Here is a 20,375-nt window from a genome sequence, read left to right on the forward strand (position 1 = left end):
CCCAGACAATATCAGAATATTATCCCAGACAATATCAGAATATTATCCCAGACAATATCAGAATATTATCCCAGACAATATCAGAATATTATCCCAGACAATATCAGAATATTATCCCAGACAATATCAGAATATTATCCCAGACAATATCAGAATATTATCCCAGACAATATCAGAATATTATCCCAGACAATATCAGAATATTATCCCAGACAATATCAGAATATTATCCCAGACAATATCAGAATATTATCCCAGACAATATCAGAATATTATCCCAGACAATATCAGAATATTATCCCAGACAATATCAGAATATTATCCCAGACAATATCAGAATATTATCCCGGACAATATCAGAATATTATCCCGGACAATATCAGAATATTATCCCGGACAATATCAGAATATTATCCCAGACAATATCAGAATATTATCCCAGACAATATCAGAATATTATCCCAGACAATATCAGAATATTATCCCAGACAATATCAGAATATTATCCCAGACAATATCAGAATATTATCCCAGACAATATCAGAATATTATCCCAGACAATATCAGAATATTATCCCAGACAATATCAGAATATTATCCCAGACAATATCAGAATATTATCCCAGACAATATCAGAATATTATCCCAGACAATATCAGAATATTATCCCAGACAATATCAGAATATTCCAAAATAGGTCTAATAAAGGCTAAAGATATTATTTGAAAAAAATTCTATTAGGGTGGTTTTTTTTTAGTTTCTTACTACTACTAGTCTTGGTGACACTTTTTTTTGAATGCACTCTGTGACATTTTGTATATATTAAATTAAGGTGGTCATTTTATGTACCATCATCAGACATAATACCACTAGGTGTTTATGAGAACACTAGGTACATTGTTCATAGTTATAGGATCATAAATTCCTGGTATAGTTTTCCTTTTTAATTAATAATGAGTCTGTCTTGCCTGAATTGAATTCTGCTTACTACTTATATTTATATACATGTATATATTCTTGAAAGATCACTATCGAAAGTATTAAGATAGTAGGGGTTTCAACTATTGTATAAAAGGCTGTGTCATCAGCAAATAATTTTGTTTTACAATTTATATCATTCCCTATACCATTGATATACACTTAGAAAAAAACGAGGATCTAAGGTTGAACCTTGAGGTACACCTGCTTTAATATTCTGAGTTTTCGAACAAGGACCATTTATAACAACCCCCGACTTCTGTCTGATTAATGATGTTCCCACCAAGATAGTATTTTCCAAGCTATTCCCGATTCTTTCGATTTATTTATAAGACCCCTGTACCAAACCCAATCAAAAGCTTTATTTATCTCACAATAACACTGCAATGATTCCTTTATCCGCGTCTAAAACCCTCCCAATATCATTTATAATGTCTAACAATTGATTTGTTGCAGAATCCCCAGGTGTGAAACCTGTTTGACAATTCGTAAAAGATATCATATCTCTAAAAAATGTAAACATGTTTAAAGATACACCTTTCCATTAGTTTGCCAGCAATACTTATCAAAGTTACACCTTTCCATTAGTTTGCCAGCAATACTTATCAAAGATATATAAGTCGGTAGAGTGAAACGAAGTTGTTTTTGTCAACTTTCCTAAAATCTGGTGTAACATTAGCTACTTCCGATAACGAAGGATATATACCACAGTCGATTGACTTATTAAACAATTTAGAATGAATTGAAATGATAGACTCTGTCTCTGCTTCCTTAAATATTCTTGGACTTACTTATCTAACATATTTATCGTATCTTCAACATCTTTAACCGGATGTTATAGTGGTCCTCGTTAATGCTATATTCGTGTAAAATTGATAGGTATTTAATATTCATGAATGTGAAAACTTAATTTGTGGTTTGGGAATTATCAGATCAGTGATCGGATAGATTTTAGAAATACATGATGGTGTCATGAATATCAAACCTTCGCCTAATCAATAATCACATTAAGTTTGACACCCAATTCTCTCATTAAACCTCAATTTTCGACATGCTTCGATACTTTGGTAGGTGTTGGCTGAAGTGCGATGGTCATGACCAAACACTACTGGTTGTAAGAGGTTAAGAAGCCCTACAAACCAATCGTGCTGGATTTATTATGTAATTTGTGACGTGAAACTGTTCGCTAATGTAGTGATCACTCGACAAGTGCCCATTACTTTCAGGAACAATCGCTACCATGAAGTTTCTTCAAGTCATTATTATTTTAATTTTGATATTTTCTGTTAAACGGGTGGATTCTTCGTGTCGTGAAATTAAGTCTACACTGTTCAAACGAAACTCTGTTGTTGATGGAATCAAATTCAAAATATTGCTGAAATCCTCGTACAGTGTGTGTCTGCGGGAGTGTCTGTCGTTTACTGCGTGTGGGTCGGTGAACATATACCCAGCCGATCTCCGCTGTGACCTCATACTCCTGTCGTCCTCTGAGACATCGAATAAAATAATGGCCTCGACCGATGGCGTCACCGTGAATGCTGCTGATATACCAAAGGTAAATTTAATATCTTGGCCGATTAGTCTTTTTGTACTGTTCTGAAGCTATCAGGGGTTTGCGGAGTTGTTAAATTTAACCAAAAGACATATCGATAATGAACATGTGATCTTAACTGACACTCTATTGAATATGTGTGTGTCGGATATATCATAAAGTACTGAAAAAGATATTACAGATTACAGACTCTTCAACATCAGCCACTTGCCTAGATCTTTGCTTACAACGTAACCAGCAGAAATGTTTTACAACTTAACTGTAAAACATGCTGATTTTATTTTGCCTATTGTCCACATCACCGTATGATGTGGTGGACAAGGTTATCCAAACTTTTACTGGTGTGAGATTGATATAATCTTACCCTGAGGTTGAGATCATCTATACGTGCTCTTTGTACTTTCTAAACAATTGCATGATATTACATTATATTTACCATTGTATGGCACTGCCACTATATAACCCTACCAATTCAGTTGCGAGTTCACCAGCTTATGAACTGCCAAATGAAATTTGAATTTGAAAATTTCAAAAAAAAATCGCACGACAAATAAAAAATCGCAGATGGTAAATATAAGCATTGAACGGCTTTCAGTTGGCATTCATAGTCAATATGAATGCCAACTGTACAGAGGCAAATTCAACATGAAGCGCTAGCGCGCTTCATGGAATTTGCCTCTGTCCAGTTCGCATTCATATTGACTATGAATGCCAACTGAAAGCCGTTCAATGCTTAAAACAATGCAATGACGTTACAGTAACAATGCAATGACGTTACAGTAACAATGTAATGACGTCACAGTAACAATGCAATGACGTTACAGTAACAATGCAATGACGTCACAGTAACAATGCAATGACGTCACAGTAACAATGCAACTAAGAATCTTTATTTTCAAAGAAGGGTTGTTCCTAATTTCTGCTGGTTTTGAAATCCCTTATTCGACTTTTGAAGGTAAAAAGTTCTTGAATGGACAGGTCACATTCGATTCGATTTATCTGGTTCTGTAACCATACAGAAAAGAAGGAACATGTGAGCTTAACGATTTGTTGGTTACAAAAATGTGAATAATTTGATGTTTTTACCTTCTATCTTATATCTTCCACAACATAAGTCCAGATAATGAGTCTAAACTTACTAATTAGATAGCACTCGTTAAGTGTTCTGCCTGCTACTATTTGAACATGTTTAATAGCTTGTCAATCAAATATAGTATTAGCTAATCCAAAACAACGTCAACACATTCTATAATTGGTCGGATAAAAGATGTATAGAGTGTCTATCAAGTAGAGATTTTGATTTGCCATGTTTAAGTTGTATTGTCCGTTAATACCGACGGTTGATTTGCCATGTTTAAGTTGTATTGTCCGTTAATACCGACGGTTGATTTGCCATGTTTAAGTTGTATTGTCCGTTAATACCGACGGTTGATTTGCCATGTTTAAGTTGCATTGTCCGTTAATACCGACGGTTGATTTGCCATGTTTAAGTTGCATTGTCCGTTAATACCGACGGTTGATTTGCCATGTTTAAGTTGCATTGTCCGTTAATACCGACGGTTGATTTGCCATGTTTAAGTTGCATTGTCCGTTAATACCGACGGTTGATTTGCCATGTTTAAGTTGCATTGTCCGTTAATACCGACGGTTGATTTGCCATGTTTAAGTTGTATTGTCCGTTAATACCGACGGTTGATTTGCCATGTCTAAGTTGTATTGTCCGTTAATACCGACGGTTGATTTGCCATGTCTAAGTTGTATTGTCCGTTAATACCGACGGTTGATTTCCCATGTCTAAGTTGTATTGTCCGTTAATACCGACGGTTGATTTGCCATGTCTAAGTTGTATTGTCCGTTAATACCGACGGTTGATTTCCCATGTCTAAGTTGTATTGTCCGTTAATACCGACGGTTGATTTGCCATGTTTAGGTTGTATTGTCCGTTAATACCGACGGTTGATTTGCCATGTTTAGGTTGTATTGTCCGTTAATACCGACGGTTGATTTGCCATGTTTAGGTTGTATTGTCCGTTAATACCGACGGTTGATTTGCCATGTTTAAGTTGTATTGTCCGTTAATACCGACGGTTGATTTGCCATGTTTAAGTTGTATTGTCCGTTAATACCGACGGTTGATTTGCCATGTTTAAGTTGTATTGTCCGTTAATACCGACGGTTGATTTGCCATGTTTAAGTTGCATTGTCCGTTAATACCGACGGTTGATTTGCCATGTTTAAGTTGCATTGTCCGTTAATACCGACGGTTGATTTGCCATGTTTAAGTTGCATTGTCCGTTAATACCGACGGTTGATTTGCCATGTTTAAGTTGTATTGTCCGTTAATACCGACGGTTGATTTGCCATGTTTAAGTTGTATTGTCCGTTAATACCGACGGTTGATTTGCCATGTTTAAGTTGTATTGTCCGTTAATACCGACGGTTGATTTGCCATGTTTAAGTTGTATTGTCCGTTAATACCGACGGTTGATTTGCCATGTTTAGGTTGTATTGTCCGTTAATACCGACGGTTGATTTGCCATGTTTAAGTTGTATTGTCCGTTAATACCGACGGTTGATTTGCCATGTTTAAGTTGTATTTTCCGTTAATACCGACGGTTGATTTGCCATGTTTAAGTTGTATTGTCCGTTAATACCGACGGTTGATTTGCCATGTTTAAGTTGTATTGTCCGTTAATACCGACGGTTGATTTGCCATGTCTAAGTTGTATTGTCCGTTAATACCGACGGTTAATTTGCCATGTTTAAGTTGTATTGTCCGTTAATACCGACGGTTGATTTGCCATGTTTAAGTTGTATTGTCCGTTAATACCGACGGTTGATTTGCCATGTTTAAGTTGTATTGTCCGTTAATACCGACGGTTGATTTCCCGTTAACAACCCTTTGATGTTTTTTATCATAGGTATAATTTTAACCAATCAATGAGTCTCCCATAAATTGCCGCCCGTGGAATTTTGTTTTTGTGCCAAACTGTTGAATGCTTTACTTCTATCACACAATATAACTTGTATTTCTTTACCGTTATCAATCACCTTAATTACTAGTTATAGTAATTGATTGATTGACAGCAGAATCCCCAGGATGAAACCATCCATACACGTCAGTCACAGATTTCTGACCTTTCTGTATAATTGGAGAAGTCATACAGTTTTATTTTTCTCGTATAACCAGGTATCACATTAGTTTTTAAATTCATATATATATACATTTACGCTGCAGTGACACAATATAACCTAGTAGCTTCGCTTTGGTTCCTACGAATAGGAACCGAGATAAGTAGGAAAAGGAACCGAGATTAATGTAAACAATTTATGTTACAATAGAATTCAGTTATAGAAAACATCTTGACTTCATTCAAGTTCAACTAAACCATACTTCATTACTTTTGGAAAAAAAACGAATAGCTTTGCTTGAAAATATTAGCTAAACATCACGGCGAATCACTCCTCGATGTCGAGCTTTTACAGTTCGCCCAACTTTGCGATGATTCACAGTTGTCTATGAAATAAACAGCATCTGTGTCCAGAATGTAACCATCAGGCAAGGCTATACTCATGAATTTCAAATACTAGTAGTTCCGCTTCTTCTGGCATCAGTATGAGATTTTCTGGAGCTTATGACCAGAACCAGAAATATACATATACTGTCAAGTATAACATTCGCCCGCTTGCCAAAGAATGCTTCGAAGAACGCTGTGTTGTGCTTCAGCATGTTTTCTCTTTTAAAATGTTCACGTCCAAGGTACAATGGAACAATAGTTAAGCTTACTGTTTTACTATGGAAGGAAATATTTTCGATAAATTGGAAACTTACATGTTAACAACAGTTGAACACTGTTTCCATGATATGTACGTCTTCTTTTTTACCCAAACAACATTAGTGTATCCTCGTGTTTGGAGTGTAAATGCCAGTACCAACAGAGGACGAACAATGTGAAAAAATCTAGAAACAGTGTTCTTGTCCAACCTGTCCGGGCTTTACAATCTGCACAAAGGAGGACTCATCGCTAAAAGATGATCGAGATGTGTTTTGTGCGCTTGGATTGAAACTCTTTATACATAGTGTGCATTTGTCGTGGAAAGACTGGCCATAACATAGATTGGCCACGTATCATCATCAACACCAACGTTGCAGCATTCGTTTATGATATTTCTCGAAGCACTTCGCATCCAAATTTCTTAATCATCTGTAAAGCTATTGCCATCTGCTTTTAAAACATCAACCAACCAATTGCGCTGGGGAATTTTGATGTTTCCAGCAGATTTCTCGATTTTAAAGCCTCCGTCAGACGCGATAGAATATAGAATCACTTTGATACAATATTTCAAATCATGTTCATTTCATATAAGTTATTTACATGAAGAATATGTAAAAAAAATAATGTAAAAAAAAAAAAACAATAAAAAAAATCACACAAAAATATATCCCTGTATCTTAGGAAAGGAACATGTCCACATGTTTTGTCCACTGTCGGTCAACAATTCATTTGTGTGACACGTCAAAGAAAAAATCAACACTTTGCACAAATGGTAAAGGTTTGATCTTTGGGCAGGGGTAGGGTAAGGGACAAAGTTCTCTATAGCTTACGAATGGACTGAATATGTAATGCATTCAAAATGTCATTTTTCGATAATTATTTTTCACAAAATGCTTAAAAATTAAATATTATCGGTGGTATACTCACTGTTTTAGTATTTTGGTATGCATTGTTTCCTATTTCGTTGAAATAAATAATTAGTTCATCTGTTTTGTGATAATCTGTATTACGTAATTAGTTAATAAGACAACTGCATCATCAGTTAATTTGTTTTAAAGCCGAAGGAACCAACTTTGATGGTACAAAGCAATGCATCGGTGAGTGGTTTGTTAGGGTAAACATTCTTTAGGCCACCCCTTTGGGAAATTAACATTGCTGATAACCCTATCTTTTAACTATTTCTGAGTTTGTACTTGTGTCAGTCTTATTGTTCTGATAACTAAGTGATTTTAAGCTTTAATGCATTACTATCTTCTGTGATCAGTCTCGCCTGCAATTTTGAAAAGACCATTCCCTAAGGGGTACACGATACTGTTAAAGGAAATTAAAACGCGGTGCATGTTTTATTTTCCTGTAATGCAGTAGGCGTTCGTACGCCCGAACGGAATGAAGTTCAATGATTAAGTAAAAGTATATGTGACAGTGATATCACTTAAAAGTACGTTACCTACCAAAATATATCTGAAAAAGATGACAATGTTTCTATTATCAATTGTGTACGATAAATAGTTTGTTTTATCACGTCTACAGTGGCTGTTTGCCGATATTCGTTACCTTGTGTCTGCTCTATCAGATTTAGTAACAATGGTATATCAAATGCACTGACACGAGTTTGTAAATGAAGGCAGTTAATCTATCTTTTGTATATAATTTCATTTTATAAACCACAATCAAGTATCCTGAATAAGCGCGAATACGCTAATAGTATTATTCCCAATTAACTTAAAGCTTTGTAAACGAACTTATATTAATCGCGATTGTTGGCCCTGATGGAAGAGCACAAGGGATTTTACTGAGGGAGGAAACCGGAATACCTGGAAAAAACCAACGTGGTGGGGGCATGTGACTGCATACCGTTCACGCCCGATCGGGAATCCAACCCCTGCTGTCTAGGTAAAGGCAAGCGTGTTACCACTGAGCCACCCGACAACACAAGGCATTGTTGCTGCTCTATCAAACGTTTAGAAACAACCACAATAACGTAAATAATATCAACTCTGGGTGCCGTTCGACTAAAAAATAACATGTTGAGAATATCCTACAGTGATCGGTTTGTGAGGATGTATCCAGGCCACACTGTTAGATAAGGATGTAGTCATGTCACACTGTTAGATAAGGATGTAGCCATTTCACACTGTTAGATAAGGATGTAGTCATGTCACACTGTTAGATAAGGATGTAGTCATGTCACACTGTTCGATAAGGATGTAGTCATGTCACACTGTTAGATAAGGATGTAGTCATACCACACTGTTAGATAAGGATGTAGTCATGTCACACTGTTAGATGAGGATGTATCCATGTCACACTGTTAGATAAGGATGTAGTCATACCACACTGTTAGATAAGGATGTAGTCATGTCACACTGTTAGATAAGGATGTAGTCATGTCACACTGTTAGATAAGGATGTAGTCATGTCACACTGTAAGATAAGGATGTAGTCATGTCACACTGTTAGATAAGGATGTAGTCATACCACACTGTTAGATAAGGATGTAGTCATGTCACACTGTTAGATAAGGATGTAGTCGTGTCACACTGTTAGATAAGGATGTAGTCATACCACACTGTTAGATAAGGATGTAGTCATGTCACACTGTTAGATAAGGATGTAGCCATGTCACACTGTTAGATAAGGATGTAGTCATACCACACTGTTAGATGAGGATGTAGTCATGTCACACTGTTAGATAAGGATGTAGTCATGTCACACTGTTAGATAAGGACGTAGCCATGTCACACTGTTAGATAAGGATGTAGCCATACCACACTGTTAGATAAGGATGTAGTCGTGTCACACGGTTAGATAAGGATGTAGTCATGTCACACTGTTAGATAAGGATGTAGTCATACCACACTGTTAGATAAGGATGTAGTCATGTCACACTGTTAGATAAGGATGTAGCCATTTCACACTGTTAGATAAGGATGTAGTCATGTCACACTGTTAGATAAGGATGTAGCCATGTCACACTGTTAGATAAGGATGTAGTCATGTCACACTGTTAGATAAGGATGTAGTCATGTCACACTGTTAGATAAGGATGTAGTCATGTCACACTGTTAGATAAGGATGTAATCATGTCACACTGTTAGATAAGGATGTAGTCATGCCACACTGTTAGATAAGGATGTAGTCATACCACACTGTTAGATAAGGATGTAGTCATGTAACACTGTTAGATAAGGATGTAGTCATGTCACACTGTTAGATAAGGATGTAGTCATGTCACACTGTTAGATAAGGATGTAGTCATGTCACACTGTTAGATAAGGATGTAGTCATACCACACTGTTAGATAAGGATGTAGTCATGTCACACTGTTAGATAAGGATGTAGTCATGTCACACTGTTAGATAAGGATGTAGTCATGTCACACTGTTAGATAAGGATGTAGTCATGTCACACTGTTAGATAAGGATGTAGTCATACCACACTGTTAGATAAGGATGTAGTCATGTCACACTGTTAGATAAGGATGTAGTCATGTCACACTGTTAGATAAGGATGTAGTCATGTCACACTGTTAGATAAGGATGTAGTCATGTCACACTGTTAGATAAGGATGTAGTCATACCACACTGTTAGATAAGGATGTAGTCATGTCACACTGTTAGATAAGGATGTAGTCATGTCACACTGTTAGATAAGGATGTAGTCATGTCACACTGTTAGATAAGGATGTAGTCATACCACACTGTTAGATAAGGATGTAGTCGTGTCACACTGTTAGATAAGGATGTAGTCATGTCACACTGTTAGATAAGGATGTAGTCATGTCACACTGTTAGATAAGGATGTAGTCATGTCACACTGTTAGATAAGGATGTAGTCATACCACACTGTTAGATAAGGATGTAGTCATGTCACACTGTTAGATAAGGATGTAGTCATGTCACACTGTTAGATAAGGATGTAGTCATGTCACACTGTTAGATAAGGATGTAGTCATGTCACACTGTTAGATAAGGATGTAGTCATACCACACTGTTAGATAAGGATGTAGTCATGTCACACTGTTAGATAAGGATGTAGTCATGTCACACTGTTAGATAAGGATGTAGTCATGTCACACTGTTAGATAAGGATGTAGTCATGTCACACTGTTAGATAAGGATGTAGTCATGTCACACTGTTAGATAAGGATGTAGCCATGTCACACGGTTAGATAAGGATGTAGTCATGTCACACTGTTAGATAAGGATGTAGCCATGTCACACTGTTAGATAAGGATGTAGTCATGTCACACTGTTATATAAGGATGTAGCCATGTCACTCTGTTAGATAAGGATGTAGTCATGTCACTGTTAGATAAGGATGTAGTCATGTCACACTGTTAGATAAGGATGTAGTCATGTCACGGTTAGATAAGGATGTAGTCATACCACACTGTTAGATAAGGATGTAGTCATGTCACACTGTTAGATAAGGATGTAGTCATACCACACTGTTAGATAAGGATGTAGCCATGTCACACTGTTAGATAAGGATGTAGTCATGTCACACTGTTAGATAAGGATGTAGCCATGTCACACTGTTAGATAAGGATGTAGTCATGTCACACTGTTAGATAAGGATGTAGCCATGTCACACTGTTAGATAAGGATGTAGCCATGTCACACTGTTAGATAAGGATTTAGTCATGCCACACTGTTAGATAAGGATGTAGCCATGTCACACTGCTCGATAAGCGCTATCTTACTTTCGATCATAATTAACTTCATACAAGAAGATTTTGTCTGTTACTAACTCTCATGGGTAACATTTCACGTGATCACCTTCACGGGTGGCTGGTGACAGGGAGTGCCGTAAAGTCATAACACTAGTTTTATAAACCGATATAGATCTTTTCCTGTATAGAAACTTAAAAACACTATCTCACTATTATGTATTTATTTGTTTATAAATGGAATAATGAGTAAAAACCTAGATCATATGGCGTACATGTCATTAAACAACAGAAAAAGTCTAATATATTGCATGCAAGATTAAGAAAAAGAAGTAGCACTTTAAATAATAACCTTTAATAAATTGATTGAGGATACATATCATTTCTACGTCTGTGATAATTATGTAGAACATAGACACAAATTGTACCGGGATATAATTTCACACCACTTGTTGTCACTATTGCTGTATCGAAGCAGTGATCCATTGAGGATAATGTTATGATATGCCAAAACACTTAGAGTTTAATTTATTAGATTTTCTATTTCCAACAGAGTAATAATTAGTTAGTTGTGCTCTTTTTTAGATAGACTTTTTACATTCTGTATTTGAATTACTTTGTCTAATCTCTAGATCTAGTTGGTTCTAAAATTGAATACGAGAAAGGAAAACGAAATGTCGGTTAGTTGAAATCGGAAATTTGGTAAAGAGTAATTATTGGCGTCACGGAGGTTATATTTCGAGTTTTCAGATACTGAGGGAGACAGTAGAGTGGATAGGTAACTAGGTGGTACTTGATTTGTGATACTTTTAATATTTTACATTCAGTCAGTTATGGCAAACACGATCGAACGTTTTGGAGATATCACAAAAAAAAAAAAAAAAAAAGTAGACTAGGTTGCGTTTTTCCATATTTTTATCATTTGATGGACGGTAGGGTGGCCAGGTTGGAACCAGACTGATATTTATATATAAGTGAGTTTTCATGTAAATAATTATTCAAACAATTCACAACTAAGCGCCCACAAACTTTACCAATAGTACTGAGTAATGATATATGTCTTTAATATGAAGAAACATGTTTATCCCCCCTTTTAAATAATGGCATAACTGTTGTTAATTTTTAATGTTTTGAAAGAGTTTCTAATTAATGATAAAGAAAATGCTACAGAGAATGCAGTATCTTTTAACATATTGTGGCAAATTATGACCTACATCTTTGTATACAGATAAAGATTGATGTATATTGGTTATGTCGTTGAGTTAACAGTGTCTGCTCGGCGATGTCTGTATCGTCAATGTTAGAAATGTACTTTTCTGTGCTAATTTCTATCATAATTTCGAGAAATCCAACACATCTATATCGTATGTATATAACAGCTCCTATACCCGTCTTCTGTATGATTGCGTTGGTAAAGTGAACTAAATGTCCTTGACTCTGTTATTGTTTCCAGGAGCTCGCCAGTTCCTGTCGGGATCACAACTGTCCGGTGACTGACGTGTGTGTTGGTATGACGTCAGGACACCACGTGTGTATCAATTACGGTAGGTATTACCTTGTCATTGAGGGTTTAAAACATTTAAAACAATTTGAACGATATCGGCAAAGTATATAATTAACGTGCATTGGTCATTTCTCATATGTTAAAATACCAGACAATCCGACAAAAGAAACAATTGTTTATAGAATAGATTATAATCACATGTAAGGCATACGCCACTATTTTAGAGGAACAGCATATGCTTACAATAGGCAACAAAGCTGATAAAAAATACCCCCCCCCCCCCCCCCCCCCCTAACAATGAATACTTAAAATAGATCAGTAAACCGATCCAGCTGAATAACACCGCTCTCTTTCTGTGACGGAAGCAACTATCAAGTTCCCATTGTCATAAACCGCTTATATTCTTAATTTCCATTAAATACATATGCTACATAATGTTACCATCAGATAGACTCTTACCTACCTACTACTTATCTAACTACCTACCTATCTACACGTACATCCATACCTCCTCGGCATTTTCGCTTGGTATATGTATGTCACTTTATAGCGCACTGACCAATTAGAAATCCACACACACAGTTGACGATGAGGTGTTGTGACAATCAAGAAAAGGGCGACATGTTGATACGCCCAATCGTCAAATCCGAAAAGCACAATTTTGGTCACTTGGTCATTTTCCACTTACGAATCGTAGAGGGTCGGAACAGCTGTTCCTAACAGCATCTATCCAACATACCGGCAGACAGCCTAATGTTTATCTCTATTCTTGGAAGGATTCCCTAGTGACATCCGCTTTTAAGATATGCTATGATGTAGATGCACAGTCCTATAGTATTCACAAAAACAAAGGAAAACGATTTTGTTTTGGTTACGGTTTGATCTCTCAAGTCTTTTATACAGTCGAAAATGTTACGAATTGGTTCCAAAAAGAGGTGCGTTTTGGTTACGAATTGATCCCAATTAATGACTACAATGGAAATTCATGCAGTTTTTGTCACTATTGTTTTGCTATTTTGAAAACGGTCGCCTTCAGGTCGAAACATGCCAATATGCACCTCATCTCTTTGTCGGATCTTTCGAATGGCGTTTGGATGTTATAATTCCGTATTTAAATCTGACTTTATGCAATAGTTTGACAGCAAAAGGCTGCAAAGTCCTTCAGTCAGGAATTGGACGATATTTAACCTAGGTTTGTATGGTGGGTGTCGTTGATGAACCAGAAGCGCTTACTCTCCCGGAACACGTGGTCTAAGTCTTACTTTTGCAGAACTATCTTTACGTTCGTATTTTGTCCTTGCTTGGTAGATTTTCAGTTGGAATTATGTTTTCGTTATTATGATGGCATTCCTTGTTTTTGTATAAATGACACACACGGGTAAAACCTAATGGTTGAACAATGTCCTCAGAGGTGCTTTAGTAAGTGTATTTATTTGGAAAGGACTTTGAGGAAATCTAAATCGGGCTAAACAATCATTTAATAGAAGTATTGTTTTTAATGATCTTCCAATAATACAACAAAGCACCCGTCAACCATTAACGGTTTGTACAAACAACAAACAGGTGAATATCACCTTTGATATGTTAGTTGTACATTAACAGCCGAATAATGCTGAAGGTCACAATTGATTTATTTTCCTTCTGGAACTCTCTGCTGATGCGAAAGCTCCAAATAAGGACTGATTAAAGGGGACTGAGAGTTGTTTCGCAATAACTGGTGCCGAGACGTTCTCATACAATGATTTATTTGGACACAAGCCGAAAGAAAAAAGATTAATATTCATTAATGCATACGCCGTTGATCTTACGTATTGATGATCTGGCATGGTGATACGAGATCAACCGAATTCAAAACTGTCAATTTACTTTACTATGATTTGTCTGTGCCTCGACTGAGGTTACTTTATGACGTCTCCGTTGTGTTGTTTTGCAGAATTCTGCATCGGTGTGCCATCAACAATAAGTAAAACGACCTATACCCTGGACTACTCCAGAGGAGTACCGACTGCTCTCTATTCGTGTATCTCTGGTGCTGGTTATGTCGGAGGTGATAAGACGTCTATTTGCGATCCCCTTACAAAAACGTGGAGTTTGGCAACAATCGTCTGTTCTACAGGTATGTTTATATCTCTAGCCAAGTTGACATTTATTCAGTGTGTAATGGCAGTCATGTACTTCCTGAGATAACATCATGTATCTTAGAATATCAAACTAGGTCAATTGTCTTTCGTAAGACCCCCTTGACATCGGAAGAATAAACAAATCCAGTTTATTGTCTAGCGACCCTCTTCCATTTCATGGTAGGTACAAATGTATATGATATCTGGCTATCCTCTTCCACTGGGGGATTTTCTTCTACTGGTTGACATGATTTTTTTTTTAAATTTCTGGCTATCCCCTTCCACTAGTGGATACGGATTTGGCAGATGTCTGGCGATTCTCTTCCACTAATGGATGCATATGTCAGATGACTGACGATCTTCTTCGACTTGTTGATACTGATTAGTCAGATGTCTGGCGATCTTCGTCCACAGGTAGATAGAGATTTGTCATATGTCGGATAAAGACAGTGTCCGTGGTCTGTAGATCATTTCCCGCTTCATCTCGTTCTCAGACACAAATTAACCAGCGGCCTGTAGACATGAAAGTCAAACAGCTCGATTCGTGTATACCATTGTATTTTCCAGAATTGCCAGATGCTTGTGGAGATCCTCCTCCACTTTTGAATACCAACACATTTACACGTCCGTATAAAGAGGACGCCTACAGAGCTATTTACACGTGTCAAAACTACAGTGACCAGACTTTCACAGATCACTGTCCATTGACAAAGTGTACGGGCATTGAACAGTGGACATCCGGGGCTTCCATATCATGTAGCAGTAAGTACCAACTGCGGCACTGCCATACCATAGTGGCGATATTCATATTCCCTTCTTAGTCTGTGTGTAACGTAACAATGCTCCGTAACTAAGGAAATATAATCGGAATCTATAACCAATTAAACATATTAATTAGGTATTATTACAGGTAAGCTTTCAATGTAATTAACGTAACCACTGTCGTGTAGGGAGAGCAATTTTCAAGATGGCTGGCTAAGATAATCACAAAAGGTAGTAGTGCACTATAAGCTACAACTTTTACAGAACAATCTGACTGAGGCAAGAACAAAGTCTAACTCAAAAAAGTAAAAATATTACAACATTTATCGGATTCTGTTTATGTCATAGACATCTGTGAATCCTTCGCAAAGTTCGCCGAACTGTGAAAATCTGCATCGAAACGTAATTCTTCGTGAGTTTTTGCCCATACTTAATTATCATAACAGCCTACTAGTTAGCTTTGTTGTCAGAAGGAAAACCCAGTGACACAATATGATGTTTACAGTTACAGTGCCATTATATTTACAAAACAAAGAAAACGAGTATGTTTATGTTACGGTTGATCTCCGCATATCGTGAGATCCCACTACGTCATTGAAGATTAAATGGAGTTGATGACAATTTGTCATTTCCAAATTTTCACTCAATTCTGAAAGAATAAGGAATTATCATATCAGTCATTATACTCAAAGGGAAGAGAAACGCAATTAGAAATTGCCCGGTTTAATACTGTTTCAATGAATGTAAAAATAGTGAAATTGAAAGATAAGGAACAAGGCAAATATGAGGTTGATCCAAGGGTACCCTCTCAACGTGAGTAGCGTTCTGGTCCCATCAATATCGTGTATCCTCCTCCCCGCCATGAGCCACAGTGGGCTGCAGTGATTGTACATATACACAAAACATGTACCCTTTTGTGCATTGAATGTATCGGGATATTGACCCTCCTCATTGGTATACGGTTCCATCCCTCATCCAGCGCCAAAGTCAACTTATCGGGAATAGGCAGGGCTGTATATATGCCAGTCTAGGGCGTGATCATTGTTTGCTACATGCAGCCGGGGTTGTCCTGATAGAAAGTCAATCGACGTTGCTGTCCTAGAAGAACAACACGCGACGCAAGTGGTCGATAGATGGTCATGGACTGATTTGCGACCCGATTTTGCGAGGTACCTTGACAATGAAATTCAATGGCACAACCTGTCTCAACTTCATAAAGTCGTGGCATTTTTAAGGTTATATCTTTGTGTTTAAAATGTGGGTAATCAAGACGAATGAACAGTGGTTTTAATGTTGTTATAGTCGATATGGCAGCAAGATGTATGGTGGGCAAATGGCATGGGAACCCGTTAAGGTTTCCATGCTACATTTGCCCACCATATCGACTATAACAACAATAAAACCACTGTTCAATACTTATATTTACATTGCCTTACCATTTTTGTCAACTTTGACAAAAACTAAACCAACACAAAAATATCCCGCCTTTTTAATGTCACATGACCTACTGGGTGTTATAGCCTGAGGTACTGGGTGTTATAGGCGTATGGTAGCAACTGCCTCTTAGCATTGTGTCAATGGGAAAAAGGTGAGCAAATGTAAATATAGGGCTGTGAGCGTAAATATCATATTGCTTAAAAGTGGTATCACTGGGGAATCCTTCTGACAATAGATATAAACATAAGTCTGTTTTTATTATTCAGCATGAGCTCGGCGGACCACGCCTCGATGCCAAGTTTAACAGTTCGCCCAACTTTGCAAAGGGTTCACACTTGTTTATGAACAGCATACAATAAATGTTGTAGTACAGATTTTATCTACTTTTGATTTGGACTTTGTACTTGTTTTCGTCAAATTGCTCTACTAAATACGTGATTTTGTTGCCTCATAACAACCATTCCTAAACGGGTACACGACAGTGGTAACAGATGTTACAACACTGATAACAGGGTAGTTATGTAATGGATAACATGACACTGATAACAGGGTAGTTATGTAATGGATAACATGACACTTATAACAGGGTAGTTATGTAATGGATAACATGACACTGATAACAGGGTAGTTATGTAATGGATAACATGACACTGATAACAGGGTAGTTATGTAATGGATAACACGACACTGATAACAGGGTAGTTATGTAATGGATAACACGACACCGATAACAGGGTGGTTATGTAATGGATAACATGACACTTATAACGGGGTAGTTATGTATAGATAACATGACACTGATAACAGGGTAGTTATGTAATGGATAACATGACACTGATAACAGGGTAGTTATGTAATGGATAACATGACACTGATAACAGGGTAGTTATGTAATGGATAACATGACACATAACAGGGTAGTTATGTAATGGATAACATGACACTTATAACAGGGTAGTTATGTATAGATAACATGACATTTATAACAGGGTAGTTATGTATAGATAACATGACACTTATAACAGGGTAGTTATGTATAGATAACATGACACTTATAACAGGGTAGTTATAAAATGGATAACATGACACTGATAACAGGGTAGTTATGTATAGATAATATGACACTGATAACAGGGTAGTTATGTAATGAATAACATGATACTTATAACAGGGTAGTTATGTAATGGATAACATGACACTGATAACAGGGTAGTTATGTATAGATAACATGACACTGATAACAGGGTTGTTATGTATAGATAACATGACACTTATAACAGGGTAGTTATGTAATGGATAACATGACACTGATAACAGGGTAGTTATGTAATGGATAACACGACACTGATAACAGGGTAGTTATGTATAGATAACATGACACTTATAACAGGGTAGTTATGTAATGGATAACTTGACACTTATAACAGGATAGTTATGTAATGGATAACATGACACTTATAACAGGGTAGTTATGTAATGGATAACATGACACTGAGAACAGGGTAGTTATGTAATGGATAACATGACACTGATAGCAGGGTAGTTATGTAATGGATAACATGACACTTATAACAGGATAGTTATGTATAGATAACATGACACTTATAACAGGGTAGTTATATAATGGATAACATGACACTTATAACAGGATAGTTATGTAATGGATAACACGACACTGATAACAGGGTAGTTATGTAATGGATAACACGACACTTACAACAGGGTAGTTATGTAATGGATAACACGACACTGATAACATGGTAGTTATGTAATGGATAACATGACACTGATAACAGGGTAGTTATTTATAGATAACATGACACTGATAACAGGGTGGTTATGTATAGGTAACATGACACTTATAACAGGGTAGTTATGTATAGATAACACGACACGTATAACAGGGTAGTTATGTAATGGATAACATGACACTGATAACAGGGTTGTTATGTATAGGTAACATGACACTTATAACAGGGTAGTTATGTATAGATAACACGACACGTATAACAGGGTGGTTATGTATAGATAACATGACACTGATAACAGGGTAGTTATGTAATGGATAACATGACACTGATAACAGGGTAGTTATGTATAGATAACATGACACTGATAACAGGGTAGTTATGTATAGATAACATGACACTTATAACAGGTTAGTTATGTAATGGATAACATGGCACTTATAACAGGATAATTATGTAATGGATAACATGACACTGATAACAGGGTAGTTATGTATAGATAACATGACACTGATAACAGGGTAGTTATGTATAGATAACATGACACTGATAACAGGGTAGTTATGTATAGATAACATGACACTTATAACAGGTTAGTTATGTAATGGATAACATGGCACTTATAACAGGATAGTTATGTAATGGATAACATGACACTGATAACAGGGTAGTTATGTATAGATAACATGACACTTATAACAGGGTAGTTATGTATAGATAACATGACACTTATAGCAGGGTAGTTATGTAATGAATAACATGATACTTATAACAGGATAGTTATGTAATGGATAACACGACACTTATAACAGGGTGGTTATGTAATGAATAACATGATACTTATAACAGGTTAGTTATGTATAGATAACAGGACACCTATAACAGGGTAGAATTTTTGTTTCCTTCAGGTCTGGACTGCCATACCAGTACAGTTTATAACGGACAAATAACATGTACTGAATCCGGACTGACCTGTCAACGCTGGGACCAGCAGACACCACACAGCCATGGTTATTTCACCAGTAGCGATCTAAACAACTATTGTAGGATTTCGTCAGACACTACGGCGCCCTGGTGTTTCACTCTGGACCCCAGCATCAGGTGGGAATACTGCCCAGTACCCACCTGTTGAAAATGCAGCTGGGAGATCTACCATCAGGATGACGTAACCACTCTGTGAGACGGTGACCTCGGCTGGGGGTTCTACCATTAGGATGACATGACTTTGTGAGACAGTGACGTCGACTAAGAGCGTTACGCTCAGGAGGACGTAACCATTCTGAGACACTCAAATACACTATTTGTAACAGCTCTGTATGCAAAACTTACCAGGCAGAAACATGTATCGTTATCAAAAAACTAGATAAATGCTGCTATTCTCGCGCTTATTCTTGTTTTTGGTTTTGCTAAATGTTTTTATTTTCCTTTTGAAACAAAGCTTAGAGAAAAATAAAGAAATATTAATGATATAGTAATATATATTTAATAATATATTTCTGTATACAAAGTCGACATATATTGGAATTTACAAGGTGCAATTTTTACAGGTATACATAGGATTAGATTTGCTTGTTTTAGAATATCACTGTAGTAATTAAAATGGATAACTCCCAGTCTACTCTAATAAGATATTTCAACATTTTGAACATAACCTGAAATATACAAACCTATATAATTATCATTCGTAAAGTAAAATTATGACTTTGCTCTAAAACTTTTTTTTTACATTTAATTTTAACTAAATAGGGACATCCCCTTTCACTCGCACTCACTGTCATTCGGTTGACGCCATTTCCACTTTCCACACCTTGAACATATGATACAGG

At 36.6% G+C, this 20,375-nt stretch overlaps 1 protein-coding gene across 1 annotated transcript; it reads left to right on the forward strand.

Moving 5' to 3' along the window:
* The first annotated feature begins 2,291 nt into the window (after nucleotides 1–2,291).
* On the forward strand, nucleotides 2,292–20,090 carry LOC117333466 (plasminogen-like). Its single transcript, XM_033892769.1, has 5 exons — nucleotides 2,292–2,533; nucleotides 12,432–12,522; nucleotides 14,416–14,598; nucleotides 15,170–15,364; nucleotides 19,458–20,090. The coding sequence occupies exons 1-5, from the start codon at nucleotides 2,486–2,488 to the stop codon at nucleotides 19,679–19,681; spliced, it is 741 nt and encodes a 246-aa protein (XP_033748660.1). The 5' UTR covers nucleotides 2,292–2,485; the 3' UTR covers nucleotides 19,682–20,090.
* Nucleotides 20,091–20,375: the final 285 nt, after the last annotated feature.

This window comes from Pecten maximus, chromosome 8, assembly GCF_902652985.1.
Source record: "Pecten maximus chromosome 8, xPecMax1.1, whole genome shotgun sequence".
In the NCBI taxonomy this organism is placed as follows: Eukaryota; Metazoa; Mollusca; class Bivalvia; order Pectinida; family Pectinidae; genus Pecten; species Pecten maximus.

What these genes read in the sequence shown, in the direction of transcription:
- LOC117333466 (XM_033892769.1), top strand. Translation starts at nt 2,486, where the DNA reads ATGGCCTCGACCGATGGCGTCACCGTGAATGCTGCTGATATACCAAAG. An exon ending in CCACGTGTGTATCAATTACG is followed by an intron (nt 12,523 to 14,415) that starts GTAGGTATTACC and finishes GTTGTTTTGCAG; the next exon opens with AATTCTGCATCGGTGTGCCA. An exon ending in AACAATCGTCTGTTCTACAG is followed by an intron (nt 14,599 to 15,169) that starts GTATGTTTATAT and finishes TGTATTTTCCAG; the next exon opens with AATTGCCAGATGCTTGTGGA.